The sequence below is a fragment of the Euphorbia lathyris genome, chromosome 9, assembly GCF_963576675.1.
Source record: "Euphorbia lathyris chromosome 9, ddEupLath1.1, whole genome shotgun sequence".
NCBI lineage: Eukaryota > Viridiplantae > Streptophyta > Magnoliopsida > Malpighiales > Euphorbiaceae > Euphorbia > Euphorbia lathyris.
The window spans coordinates 25,974,346-25,997,030 of record NC_088918.1 but is presented as its reverse complement, the minus strand read 5'-3'; the positions used below and the strand labels follow the sequence as shown (position 1 = coordinate 25,997,030).

Below are 22,685 nucleotides of genomic sequence, written 5' to 3'. Positions count from 1 at the left end.
AAAAATGTAGATAGAGGGAAGAAGTAGAAGCGGGAAAGCGGGAAAAGAAAGATTTTTGATAAAACCTTGGGCTGAACCCTAACATTCACATTACGGACCTTCATTCCTATGTTACCAAAAGCCCAATAAGTTCCTCATTCCTATTAGTTTCATTTCATCCAATGTTTTCTAAATAGTGCACTAAATTTTAATTTAATCTATGAAAATAAATTTTAATTTTAAGTATGTTTTAATAAAATTACTTTTGTTTTTCAAAAAATAAAAAATACTTTTGTACTTTTTCAGTATTTTCGATGCATAAAATTATGAGTTCGCCAAATTCATATCACGTAAATTCTACATATCAAAATAGAATTCATCAACCTTTGAATTCAAATAATTCATAATATTTTATTAATACCAACATTAATGGTACAAAAATTTCAACATGTGGAGCTTAGCCCGAACCAAAGCTCCGTGTGGCACCGAGGTTTTCCCCGAGTCTCGGCAAGCCAACACCATCCGAAGGGGTCTATCCCCTTTTAACGTCAGGCATCCCGTCAATTCATATATTCGTAATCCGTTCCGGAAGGATTTACCGTGGTTAAACCTCGATATAAAAAGCACCCGCACTATGGACCCAACCAAAGTGTCCGTCGGGATTCCGTCCAACGGAGACATCTGACTCTCTTAGTCCCCAATGGACTAGGGTGGATCATTTAAACCAGTCCCGACAACTGGCCCAAAGGTTGGCGGAGATCCGACACTAGAGACCATGTCCCCCATTTTACAAACGCGTCATCCTGTCTATTTCAACCGTTTGAAATGTCGAAAAAAGTGATTTTAGAGAAACAAACTTAAGACTCAATTTATTGATACACATTAAAATTTATTACCCTAATAAAGATCCAAATTCACACATCCAAGATTTTCTCACAATGTGTAACACTTTTTAAACAAATTGAGGGGTGTCTAATGATGTCATACAACTTAAGTTGTTCCATTTTTCTAAAAGATAAAGCAAGATGAAAAAAATTACAACTCAGGTTCATAAAACATGAGACAACATTAACAAAGTATTTTCCCCCTGGAGAGGCCACTAAATTGATAAATATTGTTTCTTATTTCGCTCTGAAATCAGATGAATCCTTGTTTGAAGCTTGGGAAAGAAATAGAGATGTTTTATGAAAAATCTCCAGCCATAAAATCTCAAAATGGATGCAGATCCAAATTTTTTCATCATGGTTTAACAAATGTGCATAATGTTCAACTAGAATTTGTTGCAAATGGAGATCTAGAAGAACTTGAACCTGAGGCACTTTATGAGCTCATCAAACAATTAGTAAACACAAGCTATAAGTGGCACCCGGTGATAGAAGACATTGTGTGTGATTCAGATTCACCTACAGCTGAGGAAGTATCTAGACTAACCGCTCAAGTTAAACAATTGTCTAAACATTTGGTTAAATTAAATACAACTCCCGTAAATAATGTTAATATTTTGAAATGTGATTTTTGTTAATATAAACATAGATCTTTTGATTATCCGAGTCTCTAGGTAAAATTCTCCAACATGGAATAATATGATTACATAAGGAACAACATGAGAAGGGGACCAATCCATACTCCATCACGTACAATGAATGATGAAGGAATCACCCTCATTTTTCTTGGGCTCAACCATGATAAATAAATCCGGAACAACCACCATTTCATCAAAATCAACAGTAGAACAACTAGCAGAGCTGCCAACCACCTGTTCAGAACATGGATGAGAAAAAACCCAAATCTAACTGAACTAATGATGCAATTGATGCAACAACAACATGGCTCATTTAAAAGCCTAGAGACTCAAGTGCATCAGTTGTGAATCTAGTCACTCTCAAGAACATGGGAGTCCTCCTAAGTAAAACTGAGTCAAAATCCAATGGAGAAGGTACAAGCAATTTCACTCTGAAGTGGTAAATAAGTGCCTAAGGTAAGAAAAACAACCATGTTATATTCCTTCCACCTTAAAATCTGAAGGAAAAAAATCTGAAGGTGTTCAAACTGCAAAACAAGACAAACCGGAACATTCTACTCATGTTGTTCAGATTATTCCTCAACACCCCAATGTTCAACCATATCAACCAAAAATCTCATATCCCGATAGGCTAAAACAACAAAACATGGACAAACAATTTGGTAAATTCTTGGAGGTATTTTGTACACTTCACATAAATATCCTTTTTGTAGAAGTTATAGCTCAAATGCCACAATTTGGAGGAGATGTTGGCAGACAAAAAGAAACTCGAAAACATCTCAATGGTTCAACTCAATCACGATTGTTCAACAACTCTGCAGAACAAGCTACCATTACCTCAAAAATTAAAAGATCCAGGGAGTTTTTCTGATAATGCTTTGTGTGATTGAGGAATAAGCATAAATCTAATACCAGAATCGCATCTTATTGAAGTGTCAATTCAATTAGCATACTCTTCTAGCAGGTACCCTAGGGGAATTGTTGAAGACGTGATTGTTAAAAGTTGATGAATTCATTCTGCTAGTAGATTTCACAATTATGGACATAGATGAAGACTTGTATGTTCGAATCATTTTAGGTAGATCATTCTTGGCTATAAAAAAAAGCTTTGGTTGATGTATATAATGGTCAACTAATTTTGAAAGTTCATCATGAGAAAGTTGTTTTCAAAATGAATGAAGCAATGAAAAGTCCTCTTTTAAATGATGATTGATGCTACTTTATGGATACAACTAATGAGTCAACATTTCAACATTAACAGGAACAGTCAGAAGAAACAACTGATGAACAATAAAAGGATGAAGCTTTTCATGGTGACAATTTCAGGGGTGAACACGACTGTTTTGCTACCAGTAAAGGCACATAAATTGAATAAGAGTTAATGAACAAGCAAACAACCTCATCATCAAGGACATCAATTGAAGATTCTCCACAGCTTGAACTCAAGAAATTGCTTGACCACCTTGAATACGCTTACCTTGATCCCTTTGACAAACTATCTATCATTATACCAGCTCGGCTCACCCCTAAACAGAAGGAGCAAGTACTTATTATCCTCCGAAAGAACAAAAAGCACTAACATGGAAGATTTGTGATATTAAGAGCATTACTGATGCGCCTCACGGTGTATGGTACCGCAAGGCTCACTAAGGGATAAGTGTACCCCGTCGTTATCAAGTAATAAAATCTGGAAAGTCCAAGTATCGAATCCACATGATTTATTCCTGCAAGTATCGAGCTACTTGGTCTCAGGTGTTATCTAGGCTGTGTGGGTTTTGAGTTGGTTTTGTTTAAGTTAATCTACTCCTAGTTGAATTACTTTACTCCTAGCTAAGTTATTCTAATTCTGATTACGTTATTCTACTCCTAATTAAGTTAAACTACGCCTAATTAAGTTAAACTACTCCTAGGTGATCTTTCACTAATGCAATTCCCGAAGGAACATGGTATGAACGATAATAATGAAGATAGATTATTAGGTCAATTGATTAAAAACCTAATCTAAGTCACTTTTATTCAAGGCGATTAACCCTACTTACCCTCCTGAAGTCCCTAGTGTGTGATTCCCTTGTAAGGCCGAAACTAAGGCTCAGCAATTTGGGCTTAATCAACTAAGAGGTCGTCAATCTCCTAGGCTCTGACTAGGTCAGATTCAGCTCACAATATGTGCCAACTAGATTTTGGGGCTTTTGAATGAGTTAAACCAATTGAATAAAGCGTAAGACGAAGATTAAATAAATAAATCACTGAACAAAACAAGAGCTAAAATATTATTAAAGATGAAGAACATTGTCATGGGATACAATTAGCCTAGGATTCATAGACTGTATCAAGGGATAAAAACATAATTAGATGAAAGGAGATAAGAAAATCCCTTTCAGGGAACCTGTCTACCCTGCAGCCGGCTTCCTAGGACTTAAGGACGGACCTTGAATAATCCTCAGTGGATGGAGCTTTAGAAGTTCTTCAATGGAGGTTGAAGGAGATGGAGGAGGTGGAGAGGATTCTTCAAGGATGAAAGTTAAAATAATTACAAGAATGAAAGACGTTTTATTTACAATTGCGAAATCCTATTTATAGACGCGGTTCGGGCCCTCTTTCTAGCCTAATTCATATCCTTTTGCAGGTGGGAAGTCGTGGGGTCAATCGTGGCTTCGTGGGACCAGGAATCGAGGCCAGCTCGCCGAGCTGGCCCCTTAAAGGCCTGCTCGATGGGCTGGCAGTGCCAGCTCACCGATCCGGCCCCAAAAAGGTCATTTCGACGAGCGGGAATGCCCAGAACGCCTTGCGCGACTGCTGGATGTCCCGAAACGTAACTTTCACCCGAACTCGTTCCTATTTTAGCCTACACATGCACGAAAACTCCAAATAACATTAGTTCCGAGGCTAAATTGTCCCGCCAATTGCTCATTTTGAGTAAACACTCTGTTTGGTGCGACTTTTGGCGGATCAATTAGCTATAAAAGATAATGGAAATTTAACGTACATGCCAATTTGGCCATATTTGCCTAAAATAACCAGAAAACGAGCCTAAACAATGAAAAGTAAATAGAACATATACAATTTCTAACTAACTCACACAAAAACATATAAATGCGAGAATTGCTCGCTTATTCATAAAATAACGATAAAAAAACGTCCTAAAACCGTACCCAAAGATAGGGGTTTTTGACCCCTATCAAACCTCCTCGCACTTAAAACTTTACTTGTCCCCAAGTAAACTAAAAAAACTAAACCCGCAATCACAAGCAAGCTAGAAAACCTCCTGGTTTGACTAGGTGCTTGACAAAATTTTGAGCATCTATAATTACATGCATTCGGAATTACAAAGTAGAGACACGATATCCAAAAGCCGCATTTCAATTATCACAAGTCATATGTTTAAGAAAGGGACACATGTTTAATCAAACGAGCTTAAGGGGATAGCTAAGTAAAACACATCACCATAGGTAGTTCACTCAATTCACACAATTTTGGTGGCTAAAATGTTTACTCTCGGCTTATGTTCTTGCTTAGGATTACGTTAATTTTGCATGTTCATCCGAGTTCCTCTACTATGCTATATGACTCCGATGATATCAAAAACAGCCTCGAATTGGGGTTGTAATGTGGTTAGAGGGTTAAAGGTACAACAAGGGTTAGGAGTTCTAGCGCTAGAAAAACAAAGTTTAAAATGGCTTTAGCAAATTGTGAAGTGATTGAGCTTTTTATTCACATTTTTTTTCTGAGACGTTCTAATTTTAAGAACTGGGAGATAGAGTTCTCCTTCTTTTGTTCGTCTCTTTTCTTTTCCTTTTCTGTTTTTCTTTTTCTTTTGGATAGTAATGCTCATTCACTTCTTAGCCTTTTGGCTTGCTACTATGATGTCATAAACAAAGATAAAGCGCTAGAAGAAAACAAATGCTCAATGTGAGCTTTGTAAAAACTCGGGTTAAGTAACAAACCAAGTGATGGTTTGCAAAAATTGGGTTAGAACGAAAGAAAAATCTTAAAGATACAAAATATAGGCTCAAAGGGGCTTCCTAAAGTGGATGAAAAAGAGAAAATAAGGTAAAGAAAAGAGTTAATTCTAGTGAGGCTGATTCATCATTTAACATCTCAAATCATCGCATGTAGGTTCAACTCAGTATTAGATGCAAAATCTGTAACCTTTCCACAAGTCAAAGCATTCACACAAAAATGTCAAGAAAAAGAGCTTTTTGATGTTCGCTCTTGGGCTCAAATTCAACTCACAGTTCTTGGGTTTCAAATTTGTGCTTACTAGTTCTCCCCAAACTCAAGTTTAATATCACATGCCTTCAATTCTTAAGTTATCTACCTAAGTAATGATTTTAGCATTTCTTCAAAAGTAGGGTCTAAATGCAAACTTTAGCTCATGCTTTTACAGATACAAGGATTGTGTCCTACACCTAAACTAGTTGTCATGCAATCTTAGATTCGGTTCTCAGCCCTCAATGACAAATAACGAAGTTTAGATTTGAAGGAGGTTCACGGTTTTAGGTCCTAAACATGCAAAAACATAATTAAAGCATAAAAAAAACCCGAAAACGTTAAACTAAACTAGATACGACGCAACAAAAATTTAAAAATTATACAAATTTTTGTAAGTTTGTCTACCCCCTCCTCACACTTAAAATATGCAATAAGTTCCAACATTGCATCTAAAAGCCATAAAGCACATGTGCAAAAAGTTAGGGTGGAGAAGACAACTTACTGATTTCATTGCAATCGCCAAAAACTTGATGATTGGCACTGCCATATTTTTTATTTTTTTAAGAGAGTTCGGGAAAAATTTCTGAACTTCGCCCGTCTCGGCCGAGCAGCTCGGTCGAGCTGGGCGACAGTGCCTAGCTCGCCCTGGACCGTCCAGCTCGCCGAGCTGGGCACCCCGGGGGCGAAAAAAATCGCAATTTTTTTTTTTGAATAGATAAACAGAAATCTATAATTGAAAAAAAAGAAAAACAAACCTGAAAAAGCTTAATCCAAACTTGGGTTGCCTTCCAAGAAGCGCTACTTTATAGTCGGTTAGCTCGACATAGAATTCCTTCCTAGGTGTAAGCTTCTATCCGTGTTAGGAACTGGAATTCCTTAATAAATAATCTGTACCTACAAAACGGATTAGGAGCCTCAAATGAGTTAAATAAAAACAAGAGGCCAAATTTAAACAGATTATGAAAACGTTTGGTTTGCTCCCTTTTGGATTCTCTTGGTAGGTCGAAGAGAATGAAAACTTCTGAACAAGGAGTAAATCCAAACTTCTCTAACTTTTCAGGAAAAGGTAGTTAATATACACAAGCTTCGATTTGATCATTTATTTCTATCACATGATTTAGGATTTTAGGTTTTGAACCGGGGTTGCTTACCGCTTCCGGTTCCTTACTTACCTTGAGTGATGCATGTGACAGTGGGCTTGGTTCTACCTTTTTGTCGTTCCTCAAGGAGATGGCTTGAGCTGATTCCCCTTGTGGGATTTTTATGTTTTCCTTCATGTCTGGGAGAGCATCTCGGGATTGCTCTTGCATCTCATGGTTTATTTGAGCCAATTGGTTGCTCAAGTCCTTGCAAACCTCCTCATTGATTGTAAGTCGGGCTGATATTCCTTTCAAAAGGGACAACACCTCATCTTGTGAACTAGAGGGTTGTGGAGGAACTTGGCTTGCTTGTTCGTAAGGAAACATTCCCAATTCGTTTTCCCTATGCTCATTAACAAACCTATTTGGAGGCCTCAACATGTTAGAGTTCCCGTAGGACAGATTTGAGTGTTGAGGTCTCCTCCAATCACTATCATAAAAGCTGTAAGAATTGGGGTTAGAATTGTACCTTTGGTGATTACCCACAAAACTTACACTTTCATTGGTGTTGAGGCTCAGTTTCGCCATCAAGATATCCATTTTCTTATTTAACTCGGCCATGGAGGGATTGGGAGCCTCATTCTACAGGGCATGAATGTATTGTCTTGATGGGATAGTAAACTTTTGAGCTTGCCACTCGACTCTTTCTTGCCAATTCATTGATCAGAGAATGCTGAGAAAAAGTGAAGTTCTAGCACAAAAGTTGATAAGTAAAAGTATACAGTTATGAACAAATACAAAAGATATGAACAAGTATAGAAGGTATAAAGAATTATATATAAACAGGTATAAACGATATAAACAAAGGATATTCACAAAGGAATGCCTAAACTAACAAATCGACCTTTGGTTCGATATTGCAGAAGAAATAAATCCCCGGCAACGGCGCCAAAAACTTGATGCGTCTCACGGCGTACGGTACCGCAAGGCTCACTAAGGGATAAGTGTACCCCATCGTTATCAAGTAATAAAATCTGGAAAGTCCAGGTATCGAATCCATAGATTTATTCCTACAAGTATCGAGCTACTTGGTCTCAGGTGTTATCTAGGTTGTGTGGGTTTTGAGTTGGTTTTGTTTAAGTTAATCTACTCCTAGTTGAATTACTTTACTCCTAGCTAAGTTATTCTAATTCTGATTACGTTATTCTACTCCTAATTAAGTCAAACTACGCCTAATTAAGTTAAACTACTCCTAGGTGATCTTTCACTAATGCAATTACCCGAAGGAACATGGTATGAATGATAATAATGAAGATAGATTATTAGGTCAATTGATTAAAAACCTAATCTAAGTCACTTGTATTCAAGGCGATTAACCCTACTTACCCTCCTGAAGTCCCTAGTGCGTGATTCCCTTTTAAGGCCGAAACTAGGTCTAAGGCTCAGCAATTTGGGCTTAATCAACTAAGAGGTCGTCAATCTCCTAGGCTCTGACTAGGTCAGATTCAGCTCACAATATGTGCCAACTAGATTTTGGGGCTTTTGAATGAGTTAAACCAATTGAATAAAGCGTAAGACAAAGATTAAATAAATAAATCACTGAACAGAACAAGAGCTAAAATATTATTAAAGATGAAGAACATTGTCACGTGATACAATTAGCCTAGGATTCATAGACTGTATCAAGGGATAAAAACATAATTAGATGAAAGGAGATAAGAAAATCCCTTTCAGGGAACGTGTCTATCCTGCAGCCGGCTTCCTAGGACTTAAGGACGGACCTTGAATAATCCTCGGTGGATGGAGCTTCGGAAGTTCTTCAATGGAAGTTCTTCAACGCGGTTCGGACCCTCTTTCTGACCTAATTCGTATCCTTTTGCAGGTGGAAAGTCGTGGGGTCAATCGTGGCTTCGTGGGACCGGGAATCAGTCGCAGGGCAGCTCGCCCGAGCTGGCCCCTTAAACGCCTGCTCGACGGGCTGGCAGTGCCAGCTCGCCGATCCGGCCCCAAAAAGGCCATTTCGACGAGCGGGAATGCCCAGAACGCCTTGCGCGACTGCTGGATGTCCCGAAACGCAACTTTCACCCGAACTCGTTCCTGTTTTAGCCTACACATGCACGAAAACTCCAAATAACACTAGTTCCGAGGCTAAATTGTCCCGCCAATCGCTCATTTTGAGTAAACACTCCGTTTGGTGCGACTTTTGGCGGATCAATTAGCTATAAAAGATAATGGAAATTTAACGTACATGCCAATTTGGTCATATTTGCCTAAAATAACCAGAAAACGAGCCTAAACAACGAAAAGTAAATAGAACATATACAATTTCTAACTAACTCACACAAAAGCATATAAATGCGAGGATTGCTCGCTTATTCATAAAATAACGCTAAAAAACCGTCCTAAAACCGTACCAAAAGATAGGGTTTTTTGACCTCTATCAATTACCTCAGCATATGCATTCATAGAATAATGATAGAAGAAGATAAAAAAATAGTCATCTAACCACAAAGAAAATTGGACTCTAATATGAGTGAGATTGTCAAAGTTGAAGTCATCAAACTACTTGATGCACGAATTATATTTCTAAAATCATATGGACAAGCCAAATTCAAGTTGTTCCCAAGAAATGAGGAATGACAACAGTTAAGAACGAGAACAATAAGCTAATCTCAACCAGAACAATTACATGTTTAAAGGTTTGCATTGACTACCAAAAGATGGACGAGTAAATTACATCAGTGGTACCTGAAATATACTTCAACTCACACTTTGATACCTAGATTACATTTTGTCTTAAAATATACCCGAAGTATGAATGACTGGACAATTTAATAATTTTAACAGGCAATAACCAGTCAATTCGACTTTGACCATTTTTAATTAAAAATGTCTATTCTTCTTCTCCCTCTTCGTGTCTATTCTTCTTCTCCCGAATTATATTTTTAAAATCATACAACATTTGGACAAGCCAAATTCAAGTTGTTCCCAAGAAATGAGGAATGACAACAGTTAAGAACGAGAACAATAAGCTAATCTCAACAAGAACAATTACATGTTTAAAAGTTTGCATTGACTACCAAAAGATGGACGAGTAAATTACATCAGTGGTACCTGAAATATACTTCAACTCACACTTTGATACCTAGATTACATTTTGTCTTAAAAATATACCCGAAGTATGAATGACTGAACAATTTAATAATTTTAACAGGCAATAACCAGTCAATTCGACTTTGACCATTTTTAATTAAAAATGTCTATTCTTCTTCTCCCTCTTCGTGATCTCTCTCTCCTCAAATATCTCTCTTTCTTTCACTCTCTCATCCTCAAATGTCACAGGCATTTGAAAACAAAAAATTAATCCAGAAAAACCCAAAACAAATAACATATTCATAAATGAATCCAAAAAAACCAGAAATAATTCCTTTTGATTTAGTTCGAGACATTTCATCCGAGTTGCTTTCTCCCACCATCGAATCTTTTTCGCAACTTCAATGGTGTATGCCTTCTCCCACCACAGAATCCCCTTCTTATTGTCTTGTGGATTTAGCTTCAACTTCAATGGTTGTCACTGCTTCGTTACTTTGCATCCACATGGTCGACACATTCTATTACATAGAAAAATGAGATTTACTGTCGGCGGTGAGCCGATTCCCTCATTGGATTCGAGCCTGATAAATGTTAGGTATTAATGGTATTAGCCTTAGTAGTAATATTAACAAAAAAAAAAGTAGAAAACGATTCAAAGGAAAAAGCAAGCAAATTTTTATAAATTGCAGTTGCAGGTATGAGAGATTGAGAGGAGGAATTGAATTTTTTTAACTTTATCAGAAGCATTCGTTTAAGGTCAGAATAACCACTACAATTTACAACCTCCATAGCAAATTCCTTCCAGACCATTACATCGATTGCATAGCAATGTCTACCAAAGCATTAGGCTGCAGAAATTCACTTAACAAAAAGTAGAAGAACAATTCAGAAAGTTGTTATTCAAAGAAAAAGCAAGCAAATTTTTATAAATTGCAGTTGAGTTGCAGGTAGGAGAGATTTTACAGTGAATTTTGAAGTTCTAGAGAGAGAAAGGAAATGTGAGGGAGAGAGAAACAAAGGAAAAAAGGAAGAAGAAGAAGAATGGGTGTTCTTCCTTTAATGGAAATGAGAATGAGGATGAGGAGAGAGAGAAACAAAATTTAAAATAAAATTTAATTAAAATTTTAACTAATAATGGTCAAAACTCGCGTTGACCGGTTAGTGACTGGCTAAACGTACTAAATTGTCCGGTCATCGTTACTTCAGGTATATTTTTGAGACAAAATGTAATCTAGGTATCAAAGTGTGAACTGTGGTATATTTCAGGTACCATTGGTGTAATTTACTCAAAAATGGACGATACAACAAGGATACTTTCGAGAACAGTTACATGTTTAAAGGTTTGCATTGACTACCGAAAGATGGACGATACATTAAGGATCACTTTCCACTTCCTTTTATCGATTAGATGCTTAAGAGGTTGGCTAGATACTCATTATTTCCTAGATGGATATTCAAACTATAACTAAATCCACAGTCATCCCATGGATCAGGAGAAAACAACATTTACTTAACATTTACTTATCCTTACTCTACTTACGCGTACGGGTAAAATGTCATTTGGCTTGTGCAATGTCATTGCTACATTTCAGAGGTGTATGGTGGCAATTTTCATCATGTGGTTGAGAGAATAGTTGAGATATTTATGGAAGATTTCTAAGTTCATAGAAAAACTTTCACCTTGTTCTAATTTGAGGGAAGTGTCATTTCATGGTCAATAATTAGATCGTTTTCAACCACAAAATCTCTGAACGAATATTAGAAGTTGATGTCACGAAGATAGAAGTAATAGAAGTAATAGAAAAACCATGTGTTACTTCGTTCTTTAAAGGCGTTTTTATAGTAGGTTCATCAAGAATTCCTTTAAAATTGAATAACCAAACCGTTAGGAAATCTAAAACCGGCATGTACAAACTTTTCAACCACAAAGCTTATTTTTCTAACCATCTGTTCTTTTAACCCCCTTCTTGCACATCAGCTAGCACAGTTAATAAAAATAAAAATTATAATTACTTAGCAGAAGGATTATGTACTTTTTATAACAAAGAGTTGAGTTACAGCCAAGTATAATAAACTTGTAATCTTCCTTTAGTAAAGAATATTAATTCAAAATAAGGTGATAAAGATTACGTTGTCAAAAACAAATTTACCCTCAAAAGTGCCTTAAAGTACATCTATCTATCATTTTATACATGACAAAAAATTTACCCTACCAAATTCAATCAAAGAATGCGAATATGCTAATCCTAGATATACACTTCTCCTGGTTATGTGCAAAACCCGGAATCCTGAGGCTTATCGTCTTATCGTCGTAGTCATCATGTAAGTAAACAAAATCATCCTTCAATGGATCAAACTTCAATATCGACACGTGTTTTGATAGGTTTCAGCTTGATCCCCAAGCTTTCAGGAGATAGAAGTTCTGGCGCTATACAAGATTTGCTCGACGGACTAGCAGGGTTAGAGCCATTACTTGATGAGGAAGCAAAATGAAGTTGCCTGTGGTAGCCAAATCCCATTAGAAAGAATTCCATTGGGATTATCATGGCATATGGGTGCTCCTCTGTCACTAGCGAGCCGCATGCATTAACCTGTCAATGGAAAGAGCTGAGTATATAGCATGTTTATGTATACACATTCGTAACGAAACTCTGAGTTGCATTCAAATGTCTTGACATGTAAAATCAAACATTGAACAATTAAGAGTTCTAAAGTGAAAGCAAGTATCACAGCGAAAAAAACATGTAAATGAGAAGATGAGCACCGAAGCCATCCTACCTCAACAAGGGCACAGGTTTTCTTCCCCATTTTGGCACACATATATATAGATTCACTGTGGAACTGGCTATTTTCACCTACAAATATAAGAGTCTTGCACTGCAACTCCTTCAGTCCATCTGTAAGGTCGTGCCGCCTGCTTAATAAATTCGATATTTAGTTGCAGATATGCATTTTTGCAAGATCTTTTAAAGAGCAAATAGTACTTTCATGTTGCTTTTTTATTATAGGAGATTTTCCAACCACTGCAAAGTTTCACCTGATACTAGCTCATGTCGAGTTGTTCACTCGACCACAACACAGATAAAACCAGGAGAAAGCATTTTATAACAATAGGTTTCAGCATATTATGAAAATGTCAAGAAGTGGGTGCAGAGAGGTTGCAGAAAAAAATTGTAAATTTGATGTATCACAAAGCATATGCTAAATGCAAGGTACAATAACTCACTCGTTGATAGCTTGAAGAAATCTCATAACATTCGAACCTTGCCTCTCATCAAGCAACTGCAGCAAAATGTCAAAAGAGAACGACATCATTTACATGTCAAAAGGATTTCAAACAGAACCCAGCAGAAGAAAAAAAGTTTACAAACTTCGTTCCTTGTTTATGCATGATAGTAGAAAAGGAAATACGAGACAGCAACAGAGATATTCTTACCCTTCTACAAGCTTGAATGATGTCTGATTCTGCACCTTGCATGGCACATCTAACTTCCTAGAGAAGGAATGTGGGGATTTGTAAAAAATACTGAAAATAAGTAAATAAACGAAAACTCTAAAAACACTAATAGTACATACCTTACTGAAGTATCGTTGGATCAGACATTCCTTCAATATATCACACATACCGTAGAAGTATAACAAATTCATTAACACCTGAAATAGTAGAAGTATAACAAATTCATCAGACACCTGAAAACTCTAGAGCACAAGAAGAAAAAAGAAAAAAAAAACAAGCAAGAATCTGAAATTGACAAACAAGACATTTTAGTTTGATTCATATTTGTCTCAACACTTAGGAAGGAAATATTGTAGGTTAAAGATCCATAATACAAGAGTTGTTTGCACGGAATATATTCAATATTCTCCTCTGTATATTATTAGCATCCATTTCAGATTTTGACAACCTTGAGTCAAGTCAGCAAAATATATTCTTCTCTATGAACTAACATATTTGATATTTCTCATAACACTTAACATGTCAATCTTTTGAACAATATAGGTTATTACTCTTGTTAACGATGTTTTTTTCTTAGATTGGGTTACATCACATATTAGTTTGTGGCACGACCTAACAGCCTTTTATAGTGTCATTTTCCCAAGATTTTAGCAGTTGTATGATTGCTGGTTCCTCTTTGTCACAGATGCAGATCTTTTTAAGCATCCATGACAAGTTTGGTTGCTCAAATCAATGTTAAATAACATTGCAAAACGTTTTCTCCATGGTTGCCAAACTAGTAGGAATCAAATCAACGCTAAATCACAGTTGTACTCCTGTTTTTCTATGGTTTCTAAACTAGTACAAGTGAGTCAGTCTGCTATGTGCAACCAAAGAAAATGTATTATACATTTATACCAGAACCAGTCATATTTTTGAGACTTTCTTTTTGTCATGTACCAACTGTTGATTCAAGATGAAGAGGGGCACCTTATTGTAAATCCATTCAGTCCATGATGGTGCTTTGCAGATAGGGGATACAAGTATTAAACCAAGCACCCGTTCCTTATATTTCATCTGCGGTGGAAGGAACAACAAACAAAAGCCATATTAGAAAACTATAATGATAAGAAAAAGGAAAGTGATTTGGGAATAAACTTTTGCTAACTTACTGCAAAAAGTGTCAGGATGTAAGCACCAGCTGTGACGCCTAAGCAGAAAACTTCCTTCAGCCTGATTAGATAACTCAACAAATCACAACTAACATTCATCTTAAAAAAGATCTTACTTACTGTAAAGCAAAAGGACTTCCATTCATCTTCATAATATAAGCGAAAGGACAATGTAGATAGGTTGTCTTTAGTGAAATTTATATGTTTAAATTATATTTCCCTAAGCTTGTAGTTATCTGTTAGAAATCCAAACAGTGCACTTTAGGAAGCAAAAAGAGAAATGTTCAACTAGTTGGAGCCTGTATTTTTTTTTCCGGCCAAAAAATTAGGGGTATATCTAAACTGGCAAACTTTCGTTGTAAAAACAAGTAAATATCCAAAGTGACACCACAAATCCGAATGTCGCGGTATCAGCAGACATTCATAACATTGCATAACTGAGTAAATATGAAGTAGGAAAATCTGATATAAAATGTTTTATAGGATAAAGGGAGACGATATTACCAAAGTTAACATACCCAAAGAAATCAAGTACTTCAGCAACCTGGTCTGCCAAGTCATCCACACTGAGTAATGGAGCATCAGCTGAAATGACATCAGCCCCCAACTGCAAGAACTCTTAAACAAAGGTTGGCAAAGAGACTTTATTAGTTTCAATTCAGACATGAAGGGGAAAACTCAAATGAATGAATGAAATTAATTAGATAAGTAATGCAGCAGAGCTGCAGATAAAGAAAGAAACTCCAAAAACTGACCTCATGTCCAGGAGCATCTATATGGTAAATGCAGAAGTTATGAAGCAACAACGAAGCTGCCTCAGGGCAAAAGAAAAGACCTTGGAAACATGACATATCTGAATATCCAGAACACCAAAAACAAACACATATCAAAAAGAGAGAATTCATATTCTGAAATTAACATTTTGAACATGTTCAGGATTGAACTATAATTCACTTCAGTTTATAACAATATTACCTGATAAACCCAAATTCGTTCAATTTCAAAGTTATAACATATAATATGAGAATTTTAGCATGAGAATTCAATCAGTGACAAGAAATTGAACTTACAATTGAGAGCAACATCAGGATAAGTTATCAAAGCAGGCTTTTCCTGATCACCACAAACATACACTGAGATTGAACCTCTGCTCGTTTTCACCACAAATTCCTGCAATAAGCATTAAATTAACCACAAAACACTAATTCTACAAATAACAAAACTCAAATCCGCAACGAACCGAAAAAGGAAAAACAGAATCTGCATTTGGTGAAAGTGAAAACCGAAAGAAAAGGCAAATAATACTCGTCATTTCTTGGCATGTATAGTATAGTTTAGTTAGTTAGTTACCTTTCCCTCCCAAGACAGCAAGTCAATATCTATAGAAACCGAGTCACTCGACTCGCCCATGGCTCAGTTCGTTAACACCAGGAAGGAGGAAAGAAGCAACTTCCTGGTTCGATATTATACTTTCTTCTTCTCTTCTTTCTACTTCTCCTGTATAAATTAATGGTTTTCTTTAATTTTTTTATTTTTCTTTCACAGAACTGCTGAATGACTAAAATACCCCGAGAACTAGTGAAAGTACAATTTTGCCATATGGTCAAAGCATGGATTCGGATAAGTTTGCTCGTTATCGGAAAGGGAAAAGTGACCGTTGGGGCTACAAAAAGGGTCGGTGGAGGGTAAAATTGTAAAAAGATAATAGAGGAAAGGGTATAAAGTGCGCGAAAGCGACATCGTTTTAGTACTTGGGGGAGAGGCATCAGACAGCTGTATGCCACCTGGAAGCCGCAAAAATGATGATGGCCCAGAGAGTTAATCCATCCTAGTGCGCCAGCTCATCACCGCTTATTATCACTGACTGCCCTCACCAATCTTCTGTATGAGTTGTATTTTTTTTTTCTCTTTAAAAAAAAGTTATTAAACTTTATACAATAGAAAAAGAAAAAAAAAAGAAATTCAAATAATTTCTTTTAACAAAATTACTTATCCAAAAAATAATTCAATTATTTTTATTTTCCTTGTATATACAAACTTTTAGGATAAATAATTTAAATGTTTTCGAAATTTAACTAAATATTAGTAAATATATTAAAAAAACTAAATATTAGTAAATCTTTATTTTATATATTTTTTCTTTATATAATTATTTTATTTGGTCAAATAGAGTTAAAGCTTATTAGGAATATCTTGTATGATTTTTTTTAATGAAATATCTTGTATGATTTTATTGTTGAGTTTTAATGTAGGATAAGGTTAAAATTTATATTTCTAGTGTAGATTTGATTTTAATGTGTGAAATAATAAAATTTTATTTTTAAGAGGTGTTACAGATAAATTACTTGGTAGTGTTTCAGATTGTTTAGAGGTGGAAATGGTTACTGATGATATCAGACAGATTCTATTTAGACGTCCGAATTTTTCTATGACCTTCATCTCGAAATTAGCAAATGGAGCGGCTCATGCTATGGCTAGGCATGCTCGGTACAATGCTAGTTTCTTTAGTGATTTTTCTATCCCTGATTTCTTGGTTTCTATAGTTTGTAATAAATCTTTTTTTATTTTTTTATTTTTTTTGGTAATAGAAAGGGTTAAAAACCCCAGAACAAAACAAACGAAAACTAACAACGAGTCAGATGACTAGCTCTAGGTTCTAAAGGGGGCTCGACTTCACTCGTATCCTCCTGTAGTAATTCTAAAAGGCCTGCAGGCGGCTCAACACACTCGTGATGACCTAACGGGAAAGTTCCTGCGGAATTCGCCAACCAGTCTGCTGTTCGGTTTCCTTCTCGGTGAGAATGAACCACTCTAGTTTCCCAATTCCTCTTTAACATCTTTTTACACTCCTCAATGATCCAATAGTGTCGGTGGTTTGACCGTCCTGGTTCGTGTATTAATATGACCACGTCTAACGCATCAACTTCAAAGATAACTTTTTTCAACTCCAACCTCCACGCCAAGCTGGTTCCATAAAACAATCCCAACAATTCTGCAAGCATTGTAGTGGTAATGCCCAGATTGCAACGGAACCCGCCCAGCCATTTACCTTTGTTGTCCCGAGCCAGCCCCCCACACGACGCCTCCCCAGGGTTGCCTTTGCTTGCCCCGTCACTATTAACCTTGACCCAACTCTCATTCGGAGCCTCCCACATCCGACGCTCCCTCCTATCCTGACCACCATTGCTTCTCCCGCTACTGCTGTTCCTCACACAGTAATCCATCTCCTTCGTCTGTCTCCCAATAAACTCAAATTTATTCTCAGGTATAGCTCTGTTTCTGTCAAAAACTCTTTCGTTTCTCCATTTCCAGGCCCACCAGCAGCCGATTGCAAAAATTGAAGCCCAATCTATACCCTTCCAACGGCAAGTCATTTGAATATTTTTTTTTATCCACGGTTTCAGCTCACCCTCAAAGAAATAAGTTTGCCATTCAGTAGGGATGAATTTTTTCCAAACCTTTTTTATGCACGGGCAATCTCGCAACAAGTGAATTGTCGTTTCCACACCTCCACACTCGGTGCAGATTTGCATTTCACTAAGGTGCCTCCTGAACCGAACTGAATTAGACAGAATAGCATTATGGTAAACTGACCATAGGAAGAATTTTATTCGTTCAGTTGCCCTGATCTTCCAAATGCCATTCCATCCCTCCTCCATTTCCTCGTTCTCGTTTTCTGCCATCAATTCCTCATATGATGTCCGGACTGTAAACTCCCCCGATGCTGACCTATCCCAAGACCAACCGTCCTGTTCCTCATCATCCGGAAACAGAAAATACGCCGCCAGCTGGAGGAGCGTTCTTTGTGGTAGCAAGTGTTGGAGAGACGACCAGTTCTAGCCATCGGGGCTCCAATAATCCGCTACTTTTCTTTGCCGTTCCGATTCAAACAGCGTGGTCATGGATTTATCTATCAGTTTTAGACATTCAACCCACTTATCCATCCAAAAAAGAGTCTCCTTTCCGTTTTTAACCACTTTGCTAATACCCCTCTTTAACACTTGGCTCCCAGCTATTATACTTCGCCACGTATGGCTTTTGATCCTCTTGTTCCTGAACATGTCCAAACCCGTTCTGGCCCCTGAGTAGATTCCCCGGAGAGTGCGGACCCAACGGGTTTCTGGTTCTACAAGCATTCGCCATCCCAGCTTAGCAATATTTGCAAGGTTTTCATTCCGAGCCTGACGGATCCCCAAACCTCCATTTTTGCGCGATTTACATACCTTGCTCCATCTAACCAGGTGTAATTTTCTGCCCTGTTCAGAGCTTCCCCAGAGGAAGTTCCTATTTATTGAATCTAGCTGTCGACAGATGCTAATCGGAAGCAGATTGGTCTGCATGGTATAGTTCGGTAGAGCGGCCAGTACAGATTTTATCAGTGTTGCTCTGCCCGCAACTGATAGGCATCTTCCTTTCCAGCCCGCCAGTCTTTGTTTAACCCGGTCAATAACGTAGCCGCAGGTGGATTTTGACACTCTTTCATGAAGGAGGAAAATACCCAAATACTTCCCCAGATTTGTCATACACCGGATGCCCAACTCGGTAACCTCATCCGACTGTACCTGATTTTTTGTATTGGAGGAGAAGAACACATAAGATTTCACCAGGTTCACTTTTTGGCCCGAACAATCGCAGAAGTATCTTAGGATTTCCTTAATTTTCCTGGCTTGGTTCCAAGAAGCTTCCGCGAGTAGAATTATATCATCAGCAAATAAGCAATGGGAAAGGGGAGGGCCTTCCTTAGAGAGAATTACCGGTTTCCAGTCCCATTAGCCACCGCCTCCAGGATAAGGTTGTTGAAACACCTTTCCACATAATTTTGATTTGACAAAATTGTTTAAGTATAAATTAAAATACATATTCTAAACACACTAAGTTTAAATGCTTTGATTTATTCTACTAATGTGTTTGTTCAATGTTGAGTATAAATGTTATAAGTCATAAGGATTGGAAGGCCCAAGCCCAATACGGAAGCCAAGGCCCAAGTCAAACAACTCAGTACACTCGGCCCGCGTATGTCAAGACGTTGTCGTTTTGAACAAAACACAACTCAGCAAATGGAAGGATCTAGAAGACCTTCGGAAACAACTTCATAATGAAGCTGCTGAGTAGTCTCGATAAAGCGTACAAGACAGCAGCTGGCAAAGAAAAACTTCCAGACAAAGTGTTTCCTCTTTTGGCAAAGTTCAGACGACACAGTATGCTGTCCAGTTGACTTTATCATAAAAGGAGAGACCATCTGCTGAGCTGACCGAGGACAGAAGATACACGATTGTGATTGGCCGAGAGCTCTGTACAAGTCAGGATGACAACGACACATAGCCGTTTCCCTCCAACGGTTATTTCGAAATTCGAAATGACCGACGCCCAGACATCTCTATAAATAGTGCCATCACAAGCTTCACAACACACAGAACTTGATCAAGCCATTACGCTGACCAAATCTCTACAAGTTCTGCAAGCAAGAAGCAAAGCAAATTCTTACACTACATTTCTAATATCTGTGTAAAAGTCTAGAGTGATTGTAAATCGTCTAAAGTGTCTTAGCACATCTTTGTATTAGGACAAAAACACTTATCATTTCTAGAGATAGAAAGGAGAGGCTGAGTACTCGGTTTTAAGTACTCAACGGAGAGATTAGGATTGAGTAGAAGTATAGAGGAAGGTACTCTTGTCATACTCAATTGCTGATATTGTAAAAGGTTTGAGGCTCTACCTTTAAAGAGCTCAGTAGAGGATTTGAAATCTCGGAACGTGTTCCGGGGACAGGACGTAGGCTTAGAAGAAGCCGAACCTGGATAAATCTGCTGAGTGAAGTATTTCTTACCTTAACTCCTTATTTACATTGCTTGCTTTAAATAATCAAAACTGACCAAGTAAAGAGGTCAAGTTGAGTTGTGCGCGTTGAACGTCTGAGCTCAGGAATAGACTCTAAGTGCTATTTCCTGACTCAAGCTAAGAAACTGACCTAGTCACCTGTTGACTAAGCCAGTATCTTATTGTTTACTCAGCGCCGCTGTTCAAATCTTTTTCTTTAGAAAAAGAAGTCTGCCTAAATTGCAAAAAGTTTAAATAGTTCCTAACCCCCCCTTTGGAACTATACTTGCAACTAAACAAGGGACCAACAAGTGGTATCATAGCTCTAAATCTCACCTTAAAAGGTCTAACAACCTTGAGCTGAACCCTACCATGGGCGAAAACAGCACTCGGTTTCTTCCTGGAAACCAAACAACTCAAATACTGCCTGAGGGGCTGTCCATTACTAGGCATACCCTATTCTTCGGGTCAAACTATACCTTCTGGAAGAATAGGATGAAGAACTTCATTCAGGCTATAAACATGAGTGCCTGGCTATCTATAGTCCAAGGCCCGTTTGTACCTGTCGAGGTTGTGGCTGGCCAAACAGTTATAAAAGCTGAGGCCAAATGGACAGAGGATGATCTTAAGAAGCTTCAAAACCATGCTCCGGCTATCAATATGCTTCACTGTGCGCTCGATGCTGCAGAATATAACAAAATCTCAGGTTGCGAGTCGGCACAAGAGATCTGGAAAAAGTTGGAAGTCACCTACGAGGGAACAAATAAAGTGAAAGAATCCAAGGTGAATCAGCAGATGAGACTGTACGAGCTGTTCGAGATGAACAATGATGAGGGCATTTCAGACATGAACGCAAGGTTCACCAACATCATAAATGAGCTCAAGAGACTTGGGAAAATCTTCACTGAGGAAGAACAAGTCAAAAAGATACTCAGGAGTCTTCCGAAGGACTGGCAAGCAAAGAAGACAGCAGTTGAGGAAGCTCAGGATTTAACCACCTACAAATATGACGAACTCATCGGTTCATTGCTGACCCATGAGATATCCATGAAAAACTTTGAGGTGAAGGAAAAATCTGAAGACAAGAAGCAGAAGTCACTTGTCATGAAAGCGGACTCCACTGATGGGAGTTCAACTTATGATGAGGAGATGGCTATGTTCACAAGGAAGATGAAAAGGCTATTCAAGAAGATTGACAAATACTCTAAAAAGCCTTAAAGAAAGTTTGATAAGTATAAGGCTGACTCAAGTGACAGCAAATACAGAAAGGACAGCTCAAAGCCCATTACATGCTTTGAGTGCCATCAAACTGGCCATATTAAGTCAAACTGCCCCACGCTGAGGAAAGACAAGAAGAGTGGGAAGAAGGCAATGGTGGCTACTTGGAGTGACAGTGATGAATCTTCATCAATAGAAACTGAGGCCACCGAGTCAGCGAAGATATGCTTTATGGCTGACGAACTTGCTGAGCCATGCGTCTCTGAGCATGCTGACCCATCCATCGCATCAGATTAGGGGTGCACATGGTCGGTTAACCAGTCCATTAATAAAAACCATTAACCAGTCCATTTAATTCGGTTAACCATATTTCGGTTAATATAAACTTCGATCGGTTAACCTATATTTCGGTCGGTTAACCATTAGTGACTTTTCGTAGTAAATATCACTTTACATTTATAATTATTCACTTTAAAATAAATATATAATTATTTAAATATTAAATAAAAATATGTAACTTCAAATTTAATTAACAAAATTGCCAAAACAAATAAGTTTTAAGTTATTTTGATATTTTTAACTTAAAAATTAAATACAAATATGTATATTTATAGATTGATAATTAAATTTCTACATATATTTATACTAGTTTTATGTGCATTAATACATAATCGGTTTATTTTTCGGTTTCGGTTAACCATCGGTTTTTAAAATAAAAACCGTAAACTAGTCCATCGGTTACGGTTAACCTATTTTTCGGTTTGGTTTCGGTTTCGGAAATCGGTTTTTCGGTTTTCCGGTTAGTTTTGTGCAGCCCTACATCAGATGATGAAGAGCAATCAAATGAGGTAATTTCTCTTCCCCAGCTCAGAAACGATATGGTTAATGCCCTGAGTGATCTCTATACACTTGTTAAGAAGTGTAATAAAAAGGTTAGAGCACTCAACAGGCGCTGTGACGAAGTGGAAGAGGTCAAACTGAGTGACCTCAGATACCTTCTTCAGGACAATTCGACTCTGCATGATAACATGAAGATCATGCATGAGTATGTCTCTGAAGTCCAGTCAGTTTCAAAGAAACTGAGGAAGGACGTCACAACCATCCAGAACCAACTAAAGGTTCCTAAGAAAAATAACATTCCTCTGAGAACTCAGTAC

At 37.5% G+C, this 22,685-nt stretch overlaps 1 protein-coding gene and 1 long non-coding RNA gene across 2 annotated transcripts; both read right to left on the bottom strand.

The window, feature by feature from the left end:
• Window positions 1-9,848: 9,848 nt before the first annotated feature.
• On the bottom strand, window positions 9,849-10,888 carry LOC136207013 (uncharacterized). The gene is made up of 2 exons (XR_010676534.1): window positions 10,669-10,888; window positions 9,849-10,466 (listed from the first exon to the last, which is right to left on the bottom strand). It is a non-coding gene; the product is annotated as an uncharacterized lncRNA (long non-coding RNA).
• Window positions 10,889-11,952: 1,064 nt separating this feature from the next.
• On the bottom strand, window positions 11,953-15,994 carry LOC136207017 (protein NDL1-like). The gene is made up of 11 exons (XM_065998258.1): window positions 15,844-15,994; window positions 15,564-15,663; window positions 15,249-15,346; window positions 15,012-15,100; window positions 14,494-14,554; window positions 14,312-14,398; window positions 13,462-13,539; window positions 13,322-13,378; window positions 13,112-13,167; window positions 12,664-12,799; window positions 11,953-12,476 (listed from the first exon to the last, which is right to left on the bottom strand). The coding sequence occupies exons 1-11, from the start codon at window positions 15,901-15,903 to the stop codon at window positions 12,237-12,239; spliced, it is 1,062 nt and encodes a 353-aa protein (XP_065854330.1). The 5' UTR covers window positions 15,904-15,994; the 3' UTR covers window positions 11,953-12,236.
• Window positions 15,995-22,685: the final 6,691 nt, after the last annotated feature.